This window comes from Phyllostomus hastatus, unplaced genomic scaffold, assembly GCF_019186645.2.
Source record: "Phyllostomus hastatus isolate PE091 unplaced genomic scaffold, TTU_PhHast_1.1 phas_contig_62, whole genome shotgun sequence".
Lineage (NCBI taxonomy): Eukaryota > Metazoa > Chordata > Mammalia > Chiroptera > Phyllostomidae > Phyllostomus > Phyllostomus hastatus.
This window is the reverse complement of record NW_025333921.1, coordinates 18,303,388-18,326,534: the sequence shown is the minus strand read 5'-3', so window position 1 is coordinate 18,326,534 and position 23,147 is coordinate 18,303,388. Positions and strand designations below refer to the sequence as shown.

At 42.2% G+C, this 23,147-nt stretch overlaps 1 protein-coding gene across 9 annotated transcripts in view; it reads right to left on the bottom strand.

The window, feature by feature from the left end:
- PML (PML nuclear body scaffold) overlaps positions 1-22,223 on the bottom strand; it is a 45,917-nt gene extending 23,694 nt beyond the window's left edge. For all 9 annotated transcript variants that reach the window (XM_045848475.1, XM_045848476.1, XM_045848478.1 and 6 more), the window contains exons 1-2: positions 21,977-22,223; positions 20,300-20,769 (exon numbers count right to left, since the gene is read on the bottom strand). In XM_045848475.1, the coding sequence (XP_045704431.1) occupies positions 20,300-20,769; positions 21,977-22,108 (602 nt within the window). In that variant the 5' untranslated portion in view covers positions 22,109-22,223. The remainder of the gene's footprint in view (positions 1-20,299; positions 20,770-21,976) is intronic.
- Positions 22,224-23,147: the final 924 nt, after the last annotated feature.

The window sequence follows — 23,147 nt, the reverse complement described above, 5'->3', positions numbered from 1 at the left end:
GGTAAAACAACTTGTCCAAGGTCACACAATTAGTAAGTAGTAAGAGTCCAGATGCAAACTGTAGTAGGCAGAATAACGGCCTCCATCCATGTACTAATTCCCAGAACCTGTGAATATGTTAGCTTATCAATATGTGGCATAAAGGGCTTTGTAGGATTGATTACATTAAGGATCTTGAGATGGGGAGATCATCTTGGATTATCTGGATGGACCCCATGTGATCACAGAGGCTCTGCTAAAGGAAAGGGGGGAAGCAAGAGAGTGAAAGAAGGGAGAAGTGATAATGGAACAGAAGTTGGAGTGATACTGTCCTGCTAGTTTTGAAGATGGAAGGGGGTCATGAACCAAGGAATGTAGGCAGCCTCTAGAAGCTGGAAAATGCAAGAAAATCCATTTTCTCCACAAGCCTTTAGAAGAGAAGACAGCCCTGCTGACATCTTGATTTTATCTCAGTGAGGCCCAATTCAGACTCCTGATCTCCAGAGCTACACAGTAATGAATTTGTATTGCTTTAAGACCCTAAGTTTGTGGTAATTCGTTACAGCAGCAATAGCAAACTAATATAAAAACACAGGCCATCTGGCTCAGAGTCCATGCTCTTAGCCATTGCAACGTCGCTTCAAATGTTACTAGGAAAAACAGTGTTAGTTACTTTCTGAGAAATATTGTTATAATTTACTCTCACCAACGGTAATACATCAGCCCGCCTAAGGCCAGGAGAAAGGCTCTCAGCTGACCACTCTAGTTTTCAGTTACTATGATTAACTTGTCCTGGAACTGCAGGCAGACAGCCGAAGAGCCAATCTGACTTGAAAATCAGAGCACTAGACACAGGTCCTCAGCTTTGCTGGCTCTCAACCTTCCCAAGTCACCTAAGAAGTTAAGGTCTCAAGGCTTGATTCTTCTGATCAAGAACACTTACTCCAGGCTAGCCGAGATCTCTTGGAGAGCTCAGAGAGTGGGAAAAGGAACTGAGGGTTGATACTGGGTCCTGAGCACGCAGCCGCTCCAGCCTTTGGGCATCTGGTCTAAGTAACAGAGACCCATTACCTAGAGACAGGGCCAGTGACTGAGGTAAGTGGCAGCTGGAACAGAGAAAAGAGCCTGGCTCTGCCTCAGCTCTGTGCCCTTGGCAGATCACTTAACCTCTATGCACCTCAGTTTTCTTCTTTGTAAAACGGAAATTTCCCATCACATGTGGGAGTGCTGGAGAGGATCACATCAGAGAAGTCTCTGTTCTTAACAGAGACTATGATTATTATAATTGAGTGAAATATCAGTGCTCACCAACATCACTATTAAGGAGAAATACTAAGCAACTATGTAAAGAACTAATAACTTTACAACAGAGGGCAATTAGGCAATATCCATCAAAATCACAAATGTGGCCCTGGCTGGAGTGGCTCAGTGGATTGAGCATGGGACTGACAACCAGAAAAGTCATTGGTTCGATTCCCAGTCAGGGCACATGCCTGGGTTGTGCAGGCCAGCTCCTCATTTGCGGGTGTGTGAGAGGCAACTGATCGATGTATCTTTCATGCATTAATGTTTCCCTCTCTTTCTCCCTCCCTTCCCCTCGCTCTAAAAATAAATAAAATCTTTTTTAAAAAATCACAAATGTGTCTATTCTTTGACCCAGCAACACCTCTTCTACGTACCTATTCTGCTGCTCTATCTCCACATGTAGGAAATGAATCTGCACAATCCAACACAGCCCATGATAGTAAAGGACAGAAACAACCTAGTGGTGAATATACAGCACGGTGTATAGATGACGCATTATGGAATTGTGCACCTGAAACCTGCATAGTTTTGTTAACCAGTATCACCCCCAATGAATTCAATGAAAAGGAAAAAAAAAACCCTAAGTGTCCATCACTAGCAATGAGTGACATCAATTATGATGCACCCATACAACGAAGTACTATGAAGCTGTAAAAAATTAAGGAAGCTTTTTATATGGAAAAATATCCATGGCAAAATGAGGATGATAACTGGAGTATTAGGAGGATTAAATAAGATAATACGTGTAAAAGGTTAGAACAGTGAATAGCATATGAGTGTTCAATATTTGTATTATGATGTATATATATACATTTTTTAAAGATTTAATTAATTTATTTCCAGAGAGGGAAGGGAGGGAGAAAGAGAGAGAGAAAGAGACATCAATGTGCGGTTGCTGGGGGCCATGGCCTGCAACCCAGGCATATGCCCTGACTGGGAATCGAACCTGAGATGCTTTGGTTCGCAGCCCGCACTCAAACCACTGAGCTACACCAGCCAGGGCATGATGTATATTTTAAGTAAAAAAAGAAATCAAAGTACGAACATGTATGTATAGGGTGCTACCTTCTGTGTTAAGAGTAGAGAAAAATAAAAATATATTTTTTAATATAGAAATCTCTGGAGGACATATAAATAATAATTATGGATAGGGCAGGGTAGACGGAGGGAAATACTTCATTGTATGTCTTTTAGATTACTTTCATTTTTGAACATTGTGAATATATTACCTATTATTTGAAAATAAATTTAGTGACTTTACAGGATATAGAAATACAGGAGGGAGAACCAGAGCCAGTTGTCACTTTCCCTGCTTTGGATCTATGGGAAAGGGGCTGAGTCTGAAGCTGGCCTTCCTTCCTTAGAAAAAGCGCTCCAAGCCTGGGAGGGACACACCTCAGGTGGCCTGGCTGAAGGGAGAAGACCTTCTGGGTGGACCACAGTCTCTGTCCAGTTCTATTTCTAGGCCCCCTCTGCCCTGAACGGGGCCTCCCTAGGGAAAGGGGTCACTCTCCACCTTCGGATGGAAATGGACAATTGGCATTAGGTCTCTCATGAGTTGGTTGGCCTAAATCAAACGCCCTGGGTCCAAAAGCCCACAGCCTTCTGATGTGACTGAGTATAGACCCTGTATTGGAATGACCCATTAAGGAATTTTCCTAGGACTAGAAATGACCTCCTTGGACTAGGATGCCTTCACTCTCACTCAGGGGACACTCACTGCACCTACTGTGGTCTTAGCATTTTTGGGGAGCCAGAGGTGAGGTGGGCAGCACCCACAGGAGCTCCTTGACAAGAACCCAGACTTAACCAGACAGAGAATGGAATAGCTCTGAAAAGTAAAATGACAGTTCTTTGATCCTGGAATACTCAAAAGAATGAACTACAACACCACAGAATTAATAAGTTGCTCAGCAAAGTGGCTAAATTATCTGAGAATTAGGAAGAGAAAACAACTTAATTCTATCCCAGCAAAGCAGATGAAAAGAAATATGGGGAAAAATCTCCATGCTCCCATTCACAACAGCAAGTTTTAAAGTAAAAAACAAAACAAACAAAAAAATCCCTAGATATAATTCTAATAAGCAATATGAAGGACTTACATGGAGAAAAAGACAAAAAACCCACTGAGAAAGTCTAAAAAACAGAAAGTGTATTGAGGTCCCAACTGGAGAGACTAAATATTTTAATGTTAATCTTCCTCACATTTGTATAAAGGTTTAAAGCAATTAGTCAGATTACTAATGCCATTCTGAAACTTAACCAACTAATTCCAAATTTCACATGACAAAATAAACAGATCAAACAGGTAAGAAATTTCTGAAAAATCAGTATAAGGAAGGGGACACATTATAGAGCTTCCATTATAAAGAATGTGATACTAACTAGTTTAAAACTCAAGAGAAAAATCACCAGAACATACCACATAGCCTTGGCATCCACAAGAATATACATTTTATATAATAAAGAAAGCATCCCAAATTGGACATTAAAGGGGTTTCCAACAACTGGGATCATATAAAATGGTGGGGCTGGGGGGACAGGAATTAAGTTAGAGCTTTGCTTCATATACACTCCAAGATACACTTCTGATGGCTCACAGAGTTAAATATGAAAATATCCCCATAGAGGTACTGTAGTTGACTATCTATTCTCATAATGGTAAAGACCTTACAATCACAAAAGAAATGAGGAAATCACACACTCAACAGATGCAATTACCTAAAAATTCAAAACTGTCTATTTTTTTGGAAGACATTCATGACTTCCTATAATAAGAAAAGGAAATTGACTTCCAGCCAAGATGGAGGCATAGGTAGACACACTGTGCCTCCTCGAACAACCAAAAGAAGGACAACAACAATTTAAAAACAAAAAAACAACAGAACTGATGGAAAATCGAACTGTATGGAAGTCCAACAACCCAGGAGTTAAAGAAGAAACAATCATCAAGACCGGTAGGAGGGGAGGAAACAGGCAGCTGGGCAGAGAGGACTTGCAGCAAGGCAGTGGACTGTGGAGTGGGGTGGAGCACGCAATTCTGCAGCTGGCTGGCAAGGCAGCAGAGGGCAGACCCAGTGAGGTGGTGGATTGCGGACCAGGTGGTCCCATGTTCGCACGCAGATAAACCAGGAGGAACAACTGGGGAGTGGGACAGACTGTGCAACTTAGGTTCCCAGAACTTAGGAAACAAAGCCTCAAAGCCTCTGACTGAAAATACCTGTGGGGGTTGAGGCGGCAGTGGGAGAAACTTCCAGCCTCACAGGAGAGTTTGTTGGAGAGACCCACAGGGTCCTAGAACGTACACAAACCCACCGACACAGGCATCAGCACCAGAAGGGCCCAATTTGCTTGGGCGAAGCAGGGGAAGTGACTGAAATCTGGCAGAGAGCGGAGCAAGTGCCATTGTTCCCTCTCGGACCCCTCCCCCACAAACAGGATCACAGCACAATGACAGGTGTTGCCCCGCCCTGGTGAATACCTAAGGCTTCACCCCCTCATTATGTAACAGGTGCGTCCAGACCAAAAAAAATGGCCCAAATGAAAGAACAGACCAAAGCTCCAGAAAAAATACAACTAAGCAACAAAGAGATAGCCAACCTATCAGATGCACTGTTCAAAACACTGGTAATCAGGATGCTCACAGAATTGGTTGAATTTGGTCGCAAATTAGATGAAAAAATGAAAGCTATGCTAAGTGAAATAAAGGATAATGTACAGGGAACCAATAGTGATGGGAAGGAAACTAGGACTCAAATCAGTGGTGCGGACCCGAAGGAAGAAAGAAACAACCAAACAGAAAAGAATGAAGAAACAAGAATTCAAAAAAATGAGGAGAGGCTAAGGAATGTCTAGGACATCTTTAAACGTTCCAACATCCAAATTATAGGGGTACCAGAAGGGGAAGAGGAAAAGCAACAAGTGGAAAAGTTATCTGAACAAATAATAAAGGAGAACTTCCCCATTCTGGCAAAGGAAACAGACTTCTGGGAAGTCCAGGAAGCTCAGAGAGTCCCAAAGAAGTTGGACCCAAAGAGGAACACACCATAATTACATTACTCAAGATTAAAGATAAGGAGAGAATCCTAGAAGCAGCAAGAGAAAAAGAGACAGTTACCTACAAAGGATTTCCCATCAGACTGTCAGCTAATTTCTCAAAAGAGACCTTGCAGGCAAGAAGAGGCTGGAAAGAAGTATTCCAGGTCATGAAAGGCAAGGACCTACATCCAAGGTTGCTCTATCCAGCAAAGCTTTCATTTAGAATGAAAGGGCAGATAAAGTGCTTCTCAGATAAGGTCAGGTTAAAGGAGTTCATCATCACCAAACCCTTATTATATGAAATGTTAAAGGGCTTTATCTAAGAAAAAGAAGATAAAAAATATGAACACTAAAATGACAGCAAACTCACAGTTACTAACAGCCACACCTAAAACAAAAACAAACTAAGCAAACAACTAGAACAGGAACAGAATCACAGAAATGGAGATCACATGGAGGGTTAGCAATAGGGGAGTGGGAGAGGGAGAGAAGGGGAAAAGGTACAGAGAGTAAGTAGCATAGATGTAGGTAGAAAATAGAAAGGGGGAGGGTAAGAATAGTATAGGAAATGTAGAAGCCAAAGAACTTATATGTATGACCCATGGACATGAACTAAAGTGGGGGAATGTGGGTGGGAGGGGAGTGAAGGGGGGAGAATACGACAATTGTAATAGCATAATCAATAAAATATATTAAAAAAGAAAAGGAAATTATGGGACCTAGGTGTTGTCCATTTTGTTTCAGAAGACCACAGAGATAGCCAGAAGGAAAGGAAAATGTCTATATTGATAAGAGTTACCCTTTTCTTTTTCCCTCCCCCTTTTATCCTATTTAGATTTTCCAAAAGTTTCCATAAAAAATTTCAAGCAAAGAAATTTGGATTTTAAATAAAAGCCAATGGAGAGCCCTCAAAGAACATCCCATTTAGGAATTTCCACAAAGTTCTTTGTCCTCTTCCGTGACATGTACTGTTTCACTTACCCCCTTCATGACTGTTCAGTGAATTTACTAGGTTGCTAATATTTTACTTGAAGCCCCAACATGTTTCCTGGGCTGTCAATCTTCCCATCCTGAAGCTGCCTCTGTCTAAAATGGCATGCCAGAGGCCACCTGTCAGCAGAAAAGGTATGAGTTCTGGTGGAGGAAAAACTTGTGCCTGACTCTGAGCTCTCTGATTCCTAGCTATGATTTGCTGAATAAACTACTTTCTGTCTTTATGTCTTAATTTGCCCATCTATAAAATGGGGATAAGGATGCCTCTGTCATAGACTGCTACAAGGACAAGATGGGCTGGTGTGTGTGCAGTGATTGGCATGGTGCCAGGTACACAGTGGACGTTCTGGAGCCATCACAGAAGAGAGGCATTAACTACCCACATACATATGGGCAGCCCAGCTGTGGCTGGGTGGACATCTCAACCTCAGACAGTAAGGAAACATCACCACTAAGTGTGGTCTCTGAGCTGTCCCTTCCCAGTATGGATAAGCCACCCCAGCCTAGCCATACCTCCTGCTGGGATTAGAGCAGCATGCCACTTCTGCTGTCCTAGAAAATAGGGTACCTCAGACATGCAGAAATCCTGTGAAAATAGGACCCATGGAGGGCAGCTAACCCCGGAACAGGACTCTAGGGCAGGGCCTGGCTTGCCTGAAGGGCAGCTGAAAAACTCTCCACTCCACTTCTCCACCACCTCCACAAGAATGGACTGTGAGCTTTCCCTTTGGTGGAGTAGCAAGAGAAACAGCCTCCTTTGGAAACTCAAATAGTTAACTAGAAGGCATTTAAAGGGACCCATTAGTCATTTACACAGTAGTATGAATGCATTTACTCAGACTGGCTTCCTGCTGTCCCCTGGGTGACACAGCGGAGGAAACAGATTTCTGAAGCCAGGAGAGGAGATGGGTAATTCTGCAGAGTCTGGGATACTTAGAGAGAGAGAGTAAAAAGCATTATTCCTACGGCCCTCCCCTCTTCCAAATATTCATTGGTTGAGAAGAAGGTGGCTGATATGGGAGAACCTGAGGGCGCAGAGAGGAAGATACTGGAGATATTAGCTATGATGCCAGTTTAAAGAAGCATCAAGGAAAGGTGAGCGGAGGAAGCCTTGTCTGTTTTACATTACTGTCTTATGCTGGCTTTACACCTAACAATGAGGTGGAGAAAGTTTGTGCTTTTTTTTTCCTTCCTCAATCTTCTATGTGGGTCCCTGCTCCCAGGACAAAGGGCTGGAATATCCATGGTATATAATGTCCTGTTGGGTCACATCGCTCATTCAGTAGGTAGCAGGAGCCCTTCTGTGTGGGTGTCTTGACGCTACTGCCCTCTTTATGGCAGTGAATGGCACTACCTAAAATTCAAAGGCCACTCAAGCCAGAGACCAAGGGGAATTATAGATTCTTTCCTGCCCTTTATTGCTTCAACAATAATTCATCACTGCCTTATGAATTCTACTTTCATTTCAAAAAAAACCCCACCAAAACCAAAAATTACTGAGTACCAACTGCATGCAGGTATGGGGCTAAGATATAAAGATGATTAAAGCGGAACCTGGTTCCTAAATTGGTTCCCATGGCTACTGTCTTTGTTTTTGCCCATTATGGCTTATTTCCTTTGGCACCAGCCCCTGACAGGCCTTCCTGCCTCTGGTCTCCCCAGTCAACCCTTCCCAGAGACACCGAGATGCTACTTCTGAAATGTGATTACTGTCATATGCTGAGATGACTGCAACGATGCCGCCAAGGAGTACAGTTGGAAGAGAATGAGTGTAAGACATTTTTAAAGTATCATATAAATTATATGTTCATAACGGAGATTCAATTTTTGGAACAGTTAGGTCACTGAGGAAAATGTATGGCTTTTATGCCATACACTGTAATGCACTACAATTATATAGTACTGAATATTAGTGAACACTAATGCAACATGAATTTACAAGCCAGTAAATGTTACAAAACAGTAAGACAAAATTTATCACATAGATGAGTACAGTGATTATCAAGCTATTTAAATCTGATCTAATTTCAGGAACTGAAATGGAAAGAAGTGGAAATAGCTAAAACAATAGATTGATTAAAGCCATAAATAAGAAAAATTATATTTGATAATTAAGGTAACAATAACACTATATGAGTTAAGTAACATGGTATAATTAGGCAGTTCTTCTGTTTAGTCATACCAATCTCAAAATACCCCACCAACTCTACAGCTTTGGCAGGATAAATCCAAATTATAAAATATGCCAAAGCAGAAATCTGTTAGGGAATTAAATTACTCAGGTTTTTTTTAAAGATTTTATTTATTTTTAGAGAGAGAGGGAGAGAGAAAGAGACAGAGAGAAACATCAATGTGTGGCTGCCTTTCGCATGCCCCCTACTTGGGACCTGGCCTGCAACCCAGCAAGCTAGGCATGTGCCCTGACTGGGAATCGAACCCTTTGGTTTGCAGGCTGGCACTCAATACACTGAGCCACACCAACAGGACTCAAGTTAATAAACGTTAATAGAATCTGGTAACATAAAAACAGCCAGGGAACCCTATATGACAGAAAAAATTTTGATATTCTCAAGTACTTTTATAAAAATGTGCATACAATGATTTTATGTAGCTTTGAATGTATACTGTGGTTCAGATCTTTGTTATTCATTCAACAGTCATTAGGTAAATTCCTCCAAATTGTAGTAATACCATTAAGATTAGTAATCTGCCCTCGCTGGCATAGCTCAGTGGACTGAGAGCGGGCTGCGAACCAAAGTGTCGCAGGTTCGATTCCCAGTCAGGGCACATACCTGGGTTGCAGGCCACGGCCCCCAGCAACCGCACATTGATGTTTCTCTCTCTCTCTCTCTCTTTCTCCCCACTTCCCTCTCTAAAAAAATAAATAAATAAAATTAAAAAAAAGATTAGTAATCTTAAAAAAACCTAAAGATAAATTAAAAATTGTAATACTAATGGTAATAGAACAAGAAGAGGAAAATTAGAAGGGAGAAGAGTAATGTAAGAAAATGTCACTGAAATGAATAATTCGGTTAAATTAATAAACTTATTAATAAAGAATGAAAAATATCTTCAGTCATTGAGACAGAAAAAGTATTAAAATAGTAAATTATGCCTCAGACCTTTCCTCATGAACATTTTGCTGTTGGAAGACAATGCAGCCAAGTCTGTGAAGTTCTAAAAGAAAGAGAGTGACCCAGGTGCACCAGTACACTCAGCCAAGATTTCATTCAAGTATCCGAGTAGCCAACGGACATCCTGAACATCAGGAAGATTCTAGGAATTCAGGACCCAGTTGTCACTCTGGAAAAAAAACAAACTGCTGATTGACGACATCCATCCAACCAAGAGCTGAATCAAAATGAAAAATCCATGAAATGTGATGTCAAAGTAAGAGAACCAGTGCTGTCTACTGGAGCCGCTGAGCCAAGGACCCAATGCATGGGAGGGAACCATGCTGACCTTCACAGCAGAGGCTCAGTCACTTCTGTTTAAAGTGGAAGCGTTTCATTAAAAACAAACTATAATGACCGCTACCCTCTAATGTCTTAGCAATTATTTTGCTTACTCTCAGAGAGATCTTTTAGGAAAACATTTTAGGATGAAGAAATAGTTCATTGAAGCTTAGCGTATCTAATTTTACTTCAGTTCCTTTTTGTTCCATTAAAGTCAAGGAAAATTAAATTTTAACATTGGTTAAGTAGCATGCTTCCTTTTAATCATCTAGTTCTAAGGGAAACCAGTGACTTACAGAATCCTTTTTTGCAACTCAACCCGAGGTTTGTTGAGGAGTGTGTGAGTGCAGAGGCCAGCACAGCAGGAAAGGAGCACAGGCTGCAGTCAGGAAACCCTGCATCCTGCGTGGCCCTGACTCAGGCTAGCTCTCCTGTTTGGGTTAGCTCTCATTAATGTTCTAGCCTCTCGCCCCATTTATACATGGGAAATACTTCTCTCTTCCTCAATAATCTTACAGGAGGCTGTGGGACTTAAGGATCATCTTAAGGGAGAAACATCTCAAAAGGTAGGAAAGCGATCTACTGCGTTAACAAGAGACTGAATCCAGCCAGATATCCCTGCCTCTGACCATACTGGGAAAGGGAAGCTTCCTATTGGAAAGGGGAGGCCAGGCATCAAGGAGTCAGGGAGCTTCACTTGAGGCTGGCGTCAGGCCCGTTCCTGCCCCACTGCATTGCACATACCTGGAATCTTTGCTTTCACCTGCAGTGGTTGCTGCTCATTTTGCCAAGACACATGAAGGACACACTCCTCTCTTTTTATACCATGCAGAATTGGACTTCCCCTTTAGGGAGCCCCACACTCCCTATTTTCAGTCCCAGGGGAAAGATTCTCACTCTCTGACACTGGATTTGAGGATGAGGGTGTGTAACCTTTGGAGCTGCTGCAATCTTCTGGCAGCCAAGAGGTAGAAGCTCTTCTGTGCATGGAACTGACCTGGAGGAAAGCCAGGTCACAAGAAATACAAAGAACATTGGTCCTGGTGACACAATTTCAGTATCTAATAAGGTTAGGCCAGAGGCCAGCTCCACATCTATTCACTTACTTAAGCCATTCACTCAATTTTTGCTTAAACCACTAAAAATTTGTCGCTAATTTATACATTTGTTTTAGTTGAAACTCATACACACAAATCTCCAAGGTCAAAGTACAGCTCCAATGTCAACTCTTTTATTTATACTCTATTTCCTTTCCGGGGACCCTCCCAACTAAACACAACTTTCCCCTCCTTAAAACTGCTCCAGCACTTTATCTGCCCGTGTCTTCTGATATCTATAGGTCCCTGCCACAGAGCACAGGGCTGTGTGTACCCACAATTTACTGCAAACAGAAATCCTCCACAGATTCAGACTTCAAAGACAGGGATTCTTATGCTTGCGCTTGCAGCAATAGTAATCACAGTGCCAGGCATGAAATAAATGTTTGATATATGATTATTCAATGGCTGGCTGGACAGGTGGATGAATGTGGTTCCAGGCAGTTTAATATTAAGAGTTAGGAATCAATGACAAAAGCCTGTTAATTTCCAGACTTAGTGCTAAAAATTCTTCTAAAATGTCTAAGGCCTCCATCCCTGAAAAGCAAAGCCTACTGAAGAAAGCAGAGATCCGGCTTCAGGAGAATTGAGACAGGGATGTTAACACTAACCCTGACATTACCTTGGGTTACTTTAAATTCTTTACTTCTTTCTCCAAAGCATGAAAAGGCATTGGGCAGGGTGGGATAGGTAGGGAATTCTTTTTGCCTACATATTATTCAACCAAATCTACCTTCAAGCTCCCTCATCCCCCACCTCATAAAAGGAAAAGCAGTTGCTCCTGGCTCTGAAACCAAGTACCGTGGGTGAATCCACAGAAAGACTTGAAAATGCGTTATTTGACTGTGCCCTAAGTCCCTGCAGCAGCCAGGATGGGGAGGCCAACCAGACACCTAGGATGCAGACTTTCAGGAGGGGAAGGGAGCCCCTCAGAGTTGGCACCCTTGGTACCTGGCTTTCCTCCCCCAGTCCCGGCCCGAAGAAGACCCATCAGGATCTGTCTTTTCCATTTCTTCTTCAGAGAGCAGCCCTCCCCTTCCTTGCCATGAGCTTTGCCACTGCATGATGTCCACCTCTGCCCCAGAACCCTCTCCTGGCCTGCCTGGCGTGCCTCTCCCTGACCTGCTGCCAATTATTCCTACCTCTGGTCTTGGGAACTCTTTTCTCAGTTTATGATCTCATCGCACTTTTCAAACTTTATTAATCGGTCTTTTGTTTTCTCCATTCAACTACAATTCAAGCTCTTTCTGTCCATAAACTTTGGTGGTCCTGAATTAACTGCCCCACCCCATCTGGTCAAGCTTTGGGATATGATACCCAGGCATGGGTCTCAGCTCCACCTGCCTCCTAGACCCATGTTACTTTTGGGCAGCGTCTCCATCACACATGATGGAAAAGCTGGAAGTTACATTGACCTGTAGGTTAGACAGGCCTTAACCTTCTTTCCACCCCTTCATCTCTGCACTCTTGCAGGCCTCACCCCCAACCCCTTGCACCATGGCCTCAGTCTCCCAATGGGGCTCCCTTCCTTCTACTCTGGATTCTTTTTTTTAAAATATTTTACTTATTTATTTATTTTTTAGAGAGGGGAGAAAGGAGGGAGAGAAATATGGATTGGTTGCCTCTCGCACACCCCCAACTGAGGATCTGGCTCACAACCCAGGCACGTGCCCTGACTGGGAATTGAACCTGTGACCTTTCAGTTCACAGGCCTATGCTCAACCCACTGAACCACACCAGTCTGGGTTGGTCCAGATTCTTTGCTTCAGTTTCTGTTGGGCACATACCCAACAGCATGGTAGGAAATCCCCTCAAATTCTTAATGGAATGAAGTAAAATATAAATAAGCATGTAGCCAAAGAAGCAAATCCTGGTCTTCCTGTTCCCACACTCACCCACTTCAATCACAGTAGCACAGTGCAGAGAGGATCTGATCTTTCCACTCTCTGCTTTCACACCCACCAGTGGGTTTCCAACAGAGTCCCCATAGGGTCCCACACATACGGTGTTCTACAGGACATTCACTGGTAAAACAATAGTAAGTTGCATGAGAAAGGAGCAAGCTGAGAACATTCTATGTCCTGGAAATTGCTGGACAGGGTTCTGACGCCTCCAAGCTCATCTTGTCTGACCCCAGCCCACTCTCATAGCTCCTGCCTTCATATGCACTCTGACTTGCGGTTCCTGAAATGCAGTAGACTTGATATTGCCTCTGTCTGCTCCTCCCCCTCCATGCCTTTCCTCCTTCCCTATGTCAGCCTGTGTTGACACCCACTTGGAAGCTACCTTACCCAGTAGATGCAGGCTGGGCAGGTGGCCTTTTCCGAGATCACTCACCTTTGTGACTGCCATCCTTCTGCCCTTTTAAACTGACTGAGCACACACCAGCCGAGTATACTGGCGAGGGAGGATGTAAGCAAGAGGGTGGTGTGATAAGGGGAACTATCAAAGCAGAGTGACTGACAGTGGGGAATGGGTTTCCTCATGGCACTCTGCAGCCTTGGTTGTTAATTACAGATCTGGTTCCTTCATGGGATTGTGACCTCATGGAGGGCCAGGGCTATATCTGTTCATATTTAAACCCTATTACCTATCAGAGGGCCTGTCACACAGTAGGAAGGTGGGCTGAAAGAATGGATTCCATAGTCCTGGTGATCAAATGCCAATGTCTCCAGTTTAAGAGCAACTCTGGTGCTGCTCTCCAACATGTGTCCTAATCCCCCCAGGGTCAAAGGATAGAGTGACTTATTACTGGAGAAAGTTGTGGGATATTTCTGTCATTGAGGTTTTGTTTAGAAAAAACAAGCTGAGTTTTTCCAGTAACTACTGGTAACTTGTAAAACAATGTGAAGTGTGTGTGTATGATTCTTAAGCAATCGGGTCCTTGCTGGCTGAACCAACCTTATCCATTGTACCTGGGGATAAATCCACCCCTGACCCCTACACTACAGGTGGGGCCACTTGTAAGCTACCACTATCTGGGGGAGAGGCCCCATCCTCACTGCAGGAGTGGGAGGTGGATATGGTGGTTTATACACCTCTGCCAGCCCACACCAGCTACTAAAACATTACAATTTAGATGTCAACATTTACATGTAAGCACACAACCCAGAATCACAGGACCTATAAAGAGAATCAGCAGCCAAAATGGGGACCAAACTGATTCTCAGCCCACTTAAAAAAGAGAAATATAGGGAACACAAAACATCTAAAAATTCTCAGTTTGTTTTTCAGGGAAATTAAAGAACATTCTATATAAAGAAAACAAGAATAGGCTGACAACAAAATTCATCCTGAGAACATGAACCTGTCAGCAATGAAAAACCATGGTTCTTAAGAAACACAAAATAATCCTGACTGGTGTGGCTCAACTGGTTGGGCACCGTCCTGCAGACCTAAAGGTCACCTGGTTCAATTCCCACTCAGGGCACATGCCTGTGTTGCAGGTTCAGTCCGGTGGCATGTGTGAGAGGCAACCGATTGATGTTTTTCTCCACATTGATGTTTCTCTCCTCTTTCTCCTTCCCTTTCCCCTTTCTAAAAATAAATAACCTCTTAAAGGAAAAAAAAAAAGAGGTTCTGGCCAAATGGAGGCATAGGGAGAAACCCTTCATTTCCTTGCACAACCAAAAGGAGGATAACAAGCAATCTAAAATCACTTCTAACAACCAGAAGTGCAAGAAAATCAAACTGCATGGACCTCCAACAACCAAGGAATTAAAGAAACAGTCAAACAGAACAACCAGACCAGTATGCTGAGACAAAGAAACATGGCCCAAATGAAAGAACAGAGCAAAGCTCCAGGAAGAGAGCTAAGCAATGAGGAGACAGCCAACCTATCTGATGGAGAATTTAAAGCCCTGGTAATCAAAATGCTCACAGAACTAATTGAGCTTGGTCAAAGAATGACAAAAACAAATGAAAGATACCCAAAATGAAGTAAAGCAAAATATTCAGGGAACCAACAGTGACAGGAAGGAAACCAGGACTCAAAGCAATGATTTGAAACAAAAGGAAGAAATAAACATCCAACTGGAACAGAATGAAGAAACAAGAATCTAAAAAAATGAAGAAAGGCTGAGGAATCTCTGGGACAGCCTGAAACATTCCAATATCCAAATTATAGGGATGCCAGAAGGAGAAGAACAAGAAATTAAAAACTAACTTGAACAAATAATGAAGGAATACTTTCCCAATTTGGCAGAGGAAATAGACTTCTAGGAAGCCCGGAAAGTCCCAAAGAAGTTGGACCCAAAGAGGAACACACCAAGGCACATCATCATTAAGTTACCCAAGATTAAAAATAAAGAGAGAATCCTAAAAGCAGCAAGAAGAAAGGAAAGAGTTACCTACAAAGGAGTGCCCATAAGGCTGTCAGCTGATTTCTCAAAAGAAACCTTACAGGCAGGAAGTGGCTGGAAAGGAGCATTTGAAGTCGTGAAAGGCAAGGACCTACATCCAAGATTGCTCTATTCAGCAAAGCTTTCATTTAGAATGGAAGGGTAGATAGGGTGCTTCCCAGATAAGGTCAAGTTAAAGGAGTTCATCATCACCAAGCCATCATCATATGAAATGTTAAAAGGACTTATCTAAGAAAAAGAAGATAAAAAATATGAACAGTAAAATGACAACAAACTCACAACTATCAACAAAGGAACCTAAAAGAAAAGAAAAACAATGAAAACAAAAACTAAGCAAACAGACAGAACAGCAACAGAATCAGACAGATGGACATCACACAGAGGGAGTTCAGTGGGGAGGAGGAAGGGAGGAATGGGAGGGAAAGGTCCAGAAAAAAGAAGCATAATTAGTAGGCATAAAATACACAGGGAGAGATAAAAGTGGTATAGGAAACAGAGACCTCAAAGAACTTACATGTACAACCCATGGACATGAACTAAGGCGGGGGGAATTCTGGAGAGTTGGGGGGAGCAGCTCGGAGGGGGGACAAAGTGGGAGAAATTGAGAAAACTGTAATAGCATAATCAATAAAATATACTTAAGAAAAGAAAAATGAAACTCATCATAGGTAGTAAATAGTAGAAAGGAGTCTCCTAAAAAACAAAAGAGTTAGTAAATTAGAAAATCAATTCAAAGGACTCTCTGAGAATCTGGAAGAATAAAAGCAAAGTAACAGAATTTTTGAGAAAAAGTATAAAAGATATAAAATATGGATTTAAAGCTCCAATATCCCTTTAATAGTTGAAAAGGAAAAAATACACAAGTGAAGGGAAATCAATACATAAAAAAACAGAAGACAACACTTTTGACCTGCAGACTTCAATTTTCTGATCAACAATGTCGTAGAGGAGCGTTGAAAAGAAAGAGACCTATACCTGATAGAGCCTCATCAATCATTTCAAGAAAAAAAGAAAACAGCTATATGAAATCCTGAGCAAACAAAACCTGATTACCCACAAAGATGGAATAATTAGACAGTAACCGAATTTCTCGTCTGCAACACTGGGGGCCAGAAATTTATGAAGCAATGTTTGTATGTCACGTGATGAAGGAATTGTGATGGCGACCCCAGAGTTTTACACCTGGCCAAACTGTCTTTTATGTGACAGCAAACGTACATGCAAGTTAAGACACTTAAGGCCTCAGAAAGTAAATTTTCTCTAAACAAACAAACCAAAAAATTACTTGAAGTAGTCCAGCCAAATGGGAAATTAAAATCTAAGAGATGGCTAACAAGCAAGTTATAATGTGATTACAACATTTATTAACTATGAAGAAAGAAGGCTTATGATAGAAAAGGCATAAAAATTTGGCAACAGTGATAATCTACTCTCAATAAATGTACACACACACACAAATATGTTCTAACGATGCTTGTTGAAAATTTAAACAAGAGTAAAAAGAGAGCTATATAAGATATAATATTTGCATATATATAGGTGTGTGCATATATAGATGTGTGTGCACTCTATAAAGAATACAGATTTTTTTAAAGTCCTAGGAATATATTTGTTCAAGGAATATTCTAGACCCCAAAGAAAAACTCAATATAGTCTCAGATATAGAACTCTTACATATTAAGTGACTGGACTATAGAAATTAAGATCAAATATAGAAACCAAACATTACATGTTTTGAAAACGAAACAATATCAATAAGGAATATAAGACCAAAAACTGGTACTTTGAAAGGATCACTGAAATAACCATAAATAATAGATTAGAGATAAGACAGGAGACATAATTACAGGCATAGAGATTTTTAAATTTTGAAAGATAACTCAGAAGGAACTAAAAAACGTTCCAAAAAATCTGAGTTAAGATCCAAAACACATCAATACCATGGAAAAATAACCTACTCTTCAAAAAAGGCACCAGTCTCACTGTTTTCCAAGAAACTTTTATAAGCCTTAATTGCTTATGTTCTTTAAATTGTTTTAGAGCAGAGAAAGGATAAGAACAGTAAGATTTTAACATTTATTGTTAACATGTGCCAGGCACTATGCTAAGTAATTTATAGACATTATCACATTCAAAAAAGTTAAGCTTTGCCCTGGCCAGTGTGGTTCAGTTGGTTTGAGTGTCATTCCATAAGCCATAAGGTCATGGGCTCCATTCCTGGTCAGGGCACACGCCTGGGTTGTGGTTAGGTCTGGCTGGGCGGCGTATACAGGAAGCAACCCATGGGCCATTCTCGCATCGATGTTTCTCTGTCTCTCTCCCTCCCTTCCCTTCTCTCTAAAATCAATGAGCATGTCCTTGGGTGAGGATAAATAAAAATAAAAAAAGGAAGTCTTACAAACTCATTAGTATAAAATGAGTAAGAAAACATGACAAAGAAATCATACATATTCATAAAAACTGATCACATCTATAAATATACATTATAGACTAAATAAGATGTTATAAATGGACTTCAGCTATGAATGAATGAGAATTAAAAAGCGGTTCAACATAAAGAAAACTATTAATATAATTCATCATACTAAAAGGTGAAAGGAAACCTTCACAGCATCCAAGAGTACTCATTCCTGAGCACTTAACAAATATTTTTGTTAAAAATAAAACAAAACGACAACAAAATTCTTAGTAAAACAAGAAAAAGGCAACTTTCTTTTTTTCTCTTTTTGTTAATGAGAGAGAGAGAGAAACATTGATTAGTTGTTCCATTTACTTATGAATTTATGCATTCATTAGTCGAATCTTGTATGTGCCCCGAACAGGGATTGAACCTGCAACCTTGGCAGATGGGGACAATGTTCTAATCAACTGAGCTACCAGACCAGAGCCCAAGGCAACTTTCTTAATTTGATTTTTAAAAGCTACCTAAGGAAGTCAATAATAAACATCATATTAAACAAGAAAACGTAAGAAAATTTTTCATGTACCATAGGAACAAAATTAAGTTCTTTTTTCTAACCACTGTTATTCAATATTGTTCTGACCAATGCAACAAAACCACAAAGTAATGTATATAAATACTGGAAAGAAAAAAGATTTTATTATTTGCAGATGATACGACTGTTTACCTAGAAAATCCAAAAGAATCAACTGAAAAACTTAAAAAAATAAGAGTTCAATATAGCTGGCTAGATGTAATGAACACATCTGAATTAAGACCATTAGTGAATGATAATGATGATCAGTTGAAATTCTAATGGAAAAAGATTCCACTCACAGTATTATTAAATATTCTAAATTTAACTATAATTTAAAAATTCAATATGTATGTGAATAAAAATATAAACCAAAAAGATGAGGCCAATTCTTCCCAGATTTACTGCAATTTTAATAAAAATTCCAATGAATGTGTAAATTCTAAAATTACGTAAGAGCAAAAAAAAAAGCAAATTATTTTTGAAGAATGGGAACTTGTCCTATCAAATATAAAGTTACAGAACTCCTTATAGCATGGTTAGCATAGGAATAGTCAGATTATTGTCACAAAACAGAGATTTACAAGCATACCTGTGACTACAGGGGCATTCAGTACATAAGAAGGGCATTTCAGACCAGAGCAAGGGCGCACTATTAAACTCTATCAATAGAAATCAAGAGAACTGGCTTTCCATTTGGTGAGAAAGCAAAGTGAAGGTTTCTGCCGTATATATGCCACACACAAAAATAAGTGCTATTTGAATTCACTATTTAATTATAAAAACAAAACCATTAAATCATTAAAATAGACTATAAGAAAATATTTTTAACATTGGCTTGGGAAGAAAATCTTTCCTAGGATGATCAACACCAGACACTATAAAGGAAGAGGTTTATGGACTAGACTACATAAAACTAAAAAAACACTGATACCTCACATTGTATGAGGTATTGTTTTTGCTAGTACAGGCTCTTACCATAAAGAAGATTAATTCCTCCAAGGAGGGAAAAAAAGGCAAAGGATTCAAATTGGCAATTCACAAATGAAGAAAAAATGGTAAATAAACATATGCAAAGCAGCTGAACCTCAACCTTAAAAATAAGCAAAGAAATCCAAATTCAAACAATATCCACTGTTGAAGAATGAGGGTGGCGCAGGGGACTGTGGGAACCAGCGGGAAGTGAGCCACAGGCAGTTTAGCAGGAATGTGGCTCTGAGCGCATCGGGCCGGCACATGCCTTCACTTTCTGGGCACGCAAAGCACAAGCGGTCTATTGGGGGAGGGAGTCCCACAGTTCACTAGAACACTGCCTTTGTAGCAAAAAAGGAGTAAAAATAAGTCCTCAAAAGACTATTTATTCCTATCCCTGTATATATTCACAAAGAAACTCTGGAAGCATTCCAAACTCGTGACAATGGTTACCTGGATGGGGAAGGGAGAAGTGGTGGGAATTAGGCAAATTATAGAGAGGAACAGAGACTTTGCCCTCTTTACATTAAGTTTTGTTTGTAATTTTTGAACCATATAAGTATATTATTTATCAAAAAATGATTTAAAATCTTGCTGTTTAATGAAAATGATAACTGTAGTTGATTGTTTTTTCCATACATACATTCCCAGATAGCACAGTGTTAGGTTTTGACATGAAGACAGAAACTACCTGCATCTGTCTCATCCTAGAATCCAGCTGTATACCAAGATCCCAGGGCAATGCTTGTGGAAAATTCCATGATAAGACTTTCTAAACAGCAGTTTGATAACGTGTATCAAAATGTAAAATTTTCACACCTAGCAATGGCATTTTAAAAAATTTTATCCTAGAGGAATTACTGAATAGAGTGCAAAGATGATTCTGCAGTATTATTTATTACAGGTGGACACTATAAACCATCATGATCCACTAGCGTGGCATAGCACAAATTGTGGTCACTGCCACAGATGCTGCTTGTTTGCGGACCACACTTGGAGTTGGAAGACCCTAGAAGGTCCCTGTCCCACGTTCTCAGCTTTGTGACTCTGGATCTCTGCTCCCCACTCACCCTCTACCCGGGTCTTTGATGCGCCGCCCCACCCGGGCCAGGCCGCTGGCTCACCTAGTAAGCATAGGGCTGCGGTGGTTGGGGTTGGAGCAGAAGATGTTGTTGGACTTGCGTGTGCCATCCAGGAACTCGCACACCGACTGGCTGCGGAGCTCTGCCAGGGGCCGGGCCTCATGCTTGAGGAACCACTGATGCGCCTCAAAGCACCTGGCGCAGAGGAGCTGCTCACACTCGAAGCACCAGAAATCCGCTGTCTCGTTACAGCGGGTACACCGGGCCTGTGCATCCACGATCTGCCGGTACACCGACAGGCGCCGCTGCAGACTCTCAAAGAAGATGTTATCCAGGGCCGGCCCACTAGCGCGGAGGGACTGATCAGCCTGGCAGATAGGGCACTGCATGCCCGGGCCCTCCAGGCATCCTGAGCATAGTGTGTGTAGGCAATGCAATAGCTTAGGGTTCTTGGCTTCTTCCTGGCAGGACTGGCAGCGCAGGAACCGGAACTCCTCCTCCTCCACAGCTTGCTGGAGAAGCAGAGGGGAGGAGTGAGACCTAAAGTCCCAGGAGTCACCCGCCTCCCCTATGTCCAGTCACATGCTACTTCCCCTCTTCTTCCCACCCCTGCCCAACCAGACACCTGCCCCAATGGCTGGAGGCTGAAATGGAATTTCATATTCCATTCCCTGGCAGTCACTAGATCATGCAAAACCCAGGCTTATCAGTACCCCAATTTCCCACTTACTCAGGCCTTCCCACTCTAACTCCACTTCCCATCAGGCACAGTAAAAAGGTAAACATAGAACTATCTAACATATGATCCAGCAATTCCACTTCTAGATACCCCAAAGAACTGAAAACACTGACCCAAATGGATACTTTATATACCCACATTCATAGCAGCACACAATTCACAACAGCCAAAGGTGGAAACAACCCAAATGTCCATTATTGTTTGTGTATATTTTACCACAATTTTTAAAAATGCAAAAAAAGTGCATAATACAGTACATGGCAAATGAGAAGAGCTCATAAATACTAATTAGTAATGTTAATCAATATTATTTCTAGATGCAATTATGCAAGTAATACAACTTACTACAATTGGGCCTGAAAGAACATAGAGCAAAAGATCTAAGTAGTTCCTTTTGGGGGCGGGAAGCTGGGGGTTTGTCCAGAAGACTAAGGCAAAACTTCCTAATAAAGCCCCTTGGGAATAGGGGCTGAGCAGGCAGGGTGTTCCAGGAGACACATAGGGAAGGCTTCCTGGAGAAGAAACCACAGGGGCTGTGAGGCCTTAATAGTGATTCATCTCTTTTATCCCGGCCACAGTTTCCCATTCTGATCTGGTACTTGGACTTTGTTTTTTCCAACGTTCCTCCCAACCCCCCTCCCCAGTCAAGAGCCATGCTGAGGCAGGGGCAATAAGCCTACTGCCCTGGGGCCTTCGTTAGAGCAGGGGCAAAGAAGCAAGTTGCCCGCATGTGGGAGAGAGTCCGGTCCCACATGCCTCTCTAATCAGTGGAGAATAGCAGCCCAGAGGGGCTCCCCTAACTCACCCTGGTCCCTTTTCCTACTCTCCCCTACTCCTACTCTATCCAAGAGGGTCAGGACCCTAGGGTCTGGTCTTCCCTCTGCGTACCTGGTGGCCAAGTTCCCTCTCCCTTCTCGCATCTCCCTCCATCATAGCGAATTAACAAAGTCTAAACCCCGTCCCCCCAAACCAAATAGTACCTCCCTGGGGCTCTGGTCCGGGCTGGGCTGGTGGCTATCGGAGGACTCCGGGGGAGGCATGGTGGGCGCGTGCGGCAGTGCGGAGTCCTGCTGGGACACCAAAGATCTGCTGGGTACGGGTTCTTGCTGCATGAACCCCAACGCAGTTTCGATTCTCAGTTTTGATCTTGGAGGACAGGAAAAGCTGAACGAGAATCGTACGCCAGATGGCTGAGTTTCCGGAGCTGTCCGAAAGGGGAGGTGCCAGTTCTGGGCCAGTCTCGGGAGAGGAAGTGAGACAGGAGCTGGAGGCGGTTCTAGGGGCGGAGAGGCAGACAGTGGGTTTTGAAGACACTCCCAGCTGGGGTAATGGGAAAGTGGCAGAGCTGATGGGGAGGCAGCCCTGGCCCTGGGCTTTGAACCATTCATCAGCCCATAGTGGCACAACTTTGTGGCAGCTCCGAGCTGGGAGCCCCAGGCACAGAGATGAGCCACATATGGCTCTTGCTTTGTAAGAATCCCAGATCTAGTGGAAGGACAGTCCCCAAAATGGAGATTTTCACACAGTATTGAGACAGGCTAGAAAGGAGGTCTCTCAGTTTGGACTTGGAACAATGGAAATTCACCAGGGATTCAGAGATTGGGAAGACTGTTTAAACAGAGAGAACAGTATGTGCAAAGGCATGGAAGTATGAAACAGGACAACCTGTTTAGAAACTAGTTTTGGTTATTTTCTGATTTAACAGGGATCCATGAACAATGTTGGCCCAGGAGTGGAGTGGGGAAGATTATAGCTAAGGAGATGGGCCAGTTTTTTGGACAGTAGAGTTGGTTTGGAACCTAGAAAAATGTGATCCATTGTGCATGACAGGAAAGTCACTCTGACAACCTAGGGGTAGGTGGTGTGTTCTAGGACAGTGGCTGTGGGATACAAGGAGAGAACTGAGTCAGAGACACTAGGAGGACACTGAGCAGAGGAGGACAGGCTGATGCCTTGGGTGATAATTAGAAAGGTGGGTAAAGCTTAGGCAATGGGGGATAGGGAGGGTAAGGGAAGAGCTGGAGACCAGGTATGAAGAGTGAGGAGAGAGCAAGTTAGTTCTCCGTTGGCAGAGAAGCATGCTAGGCCCGCACTGGGTGAGGGGACAAAGTATAGCTCCAGGTGGCTTCACTGAGGCCATTCTAACCACTG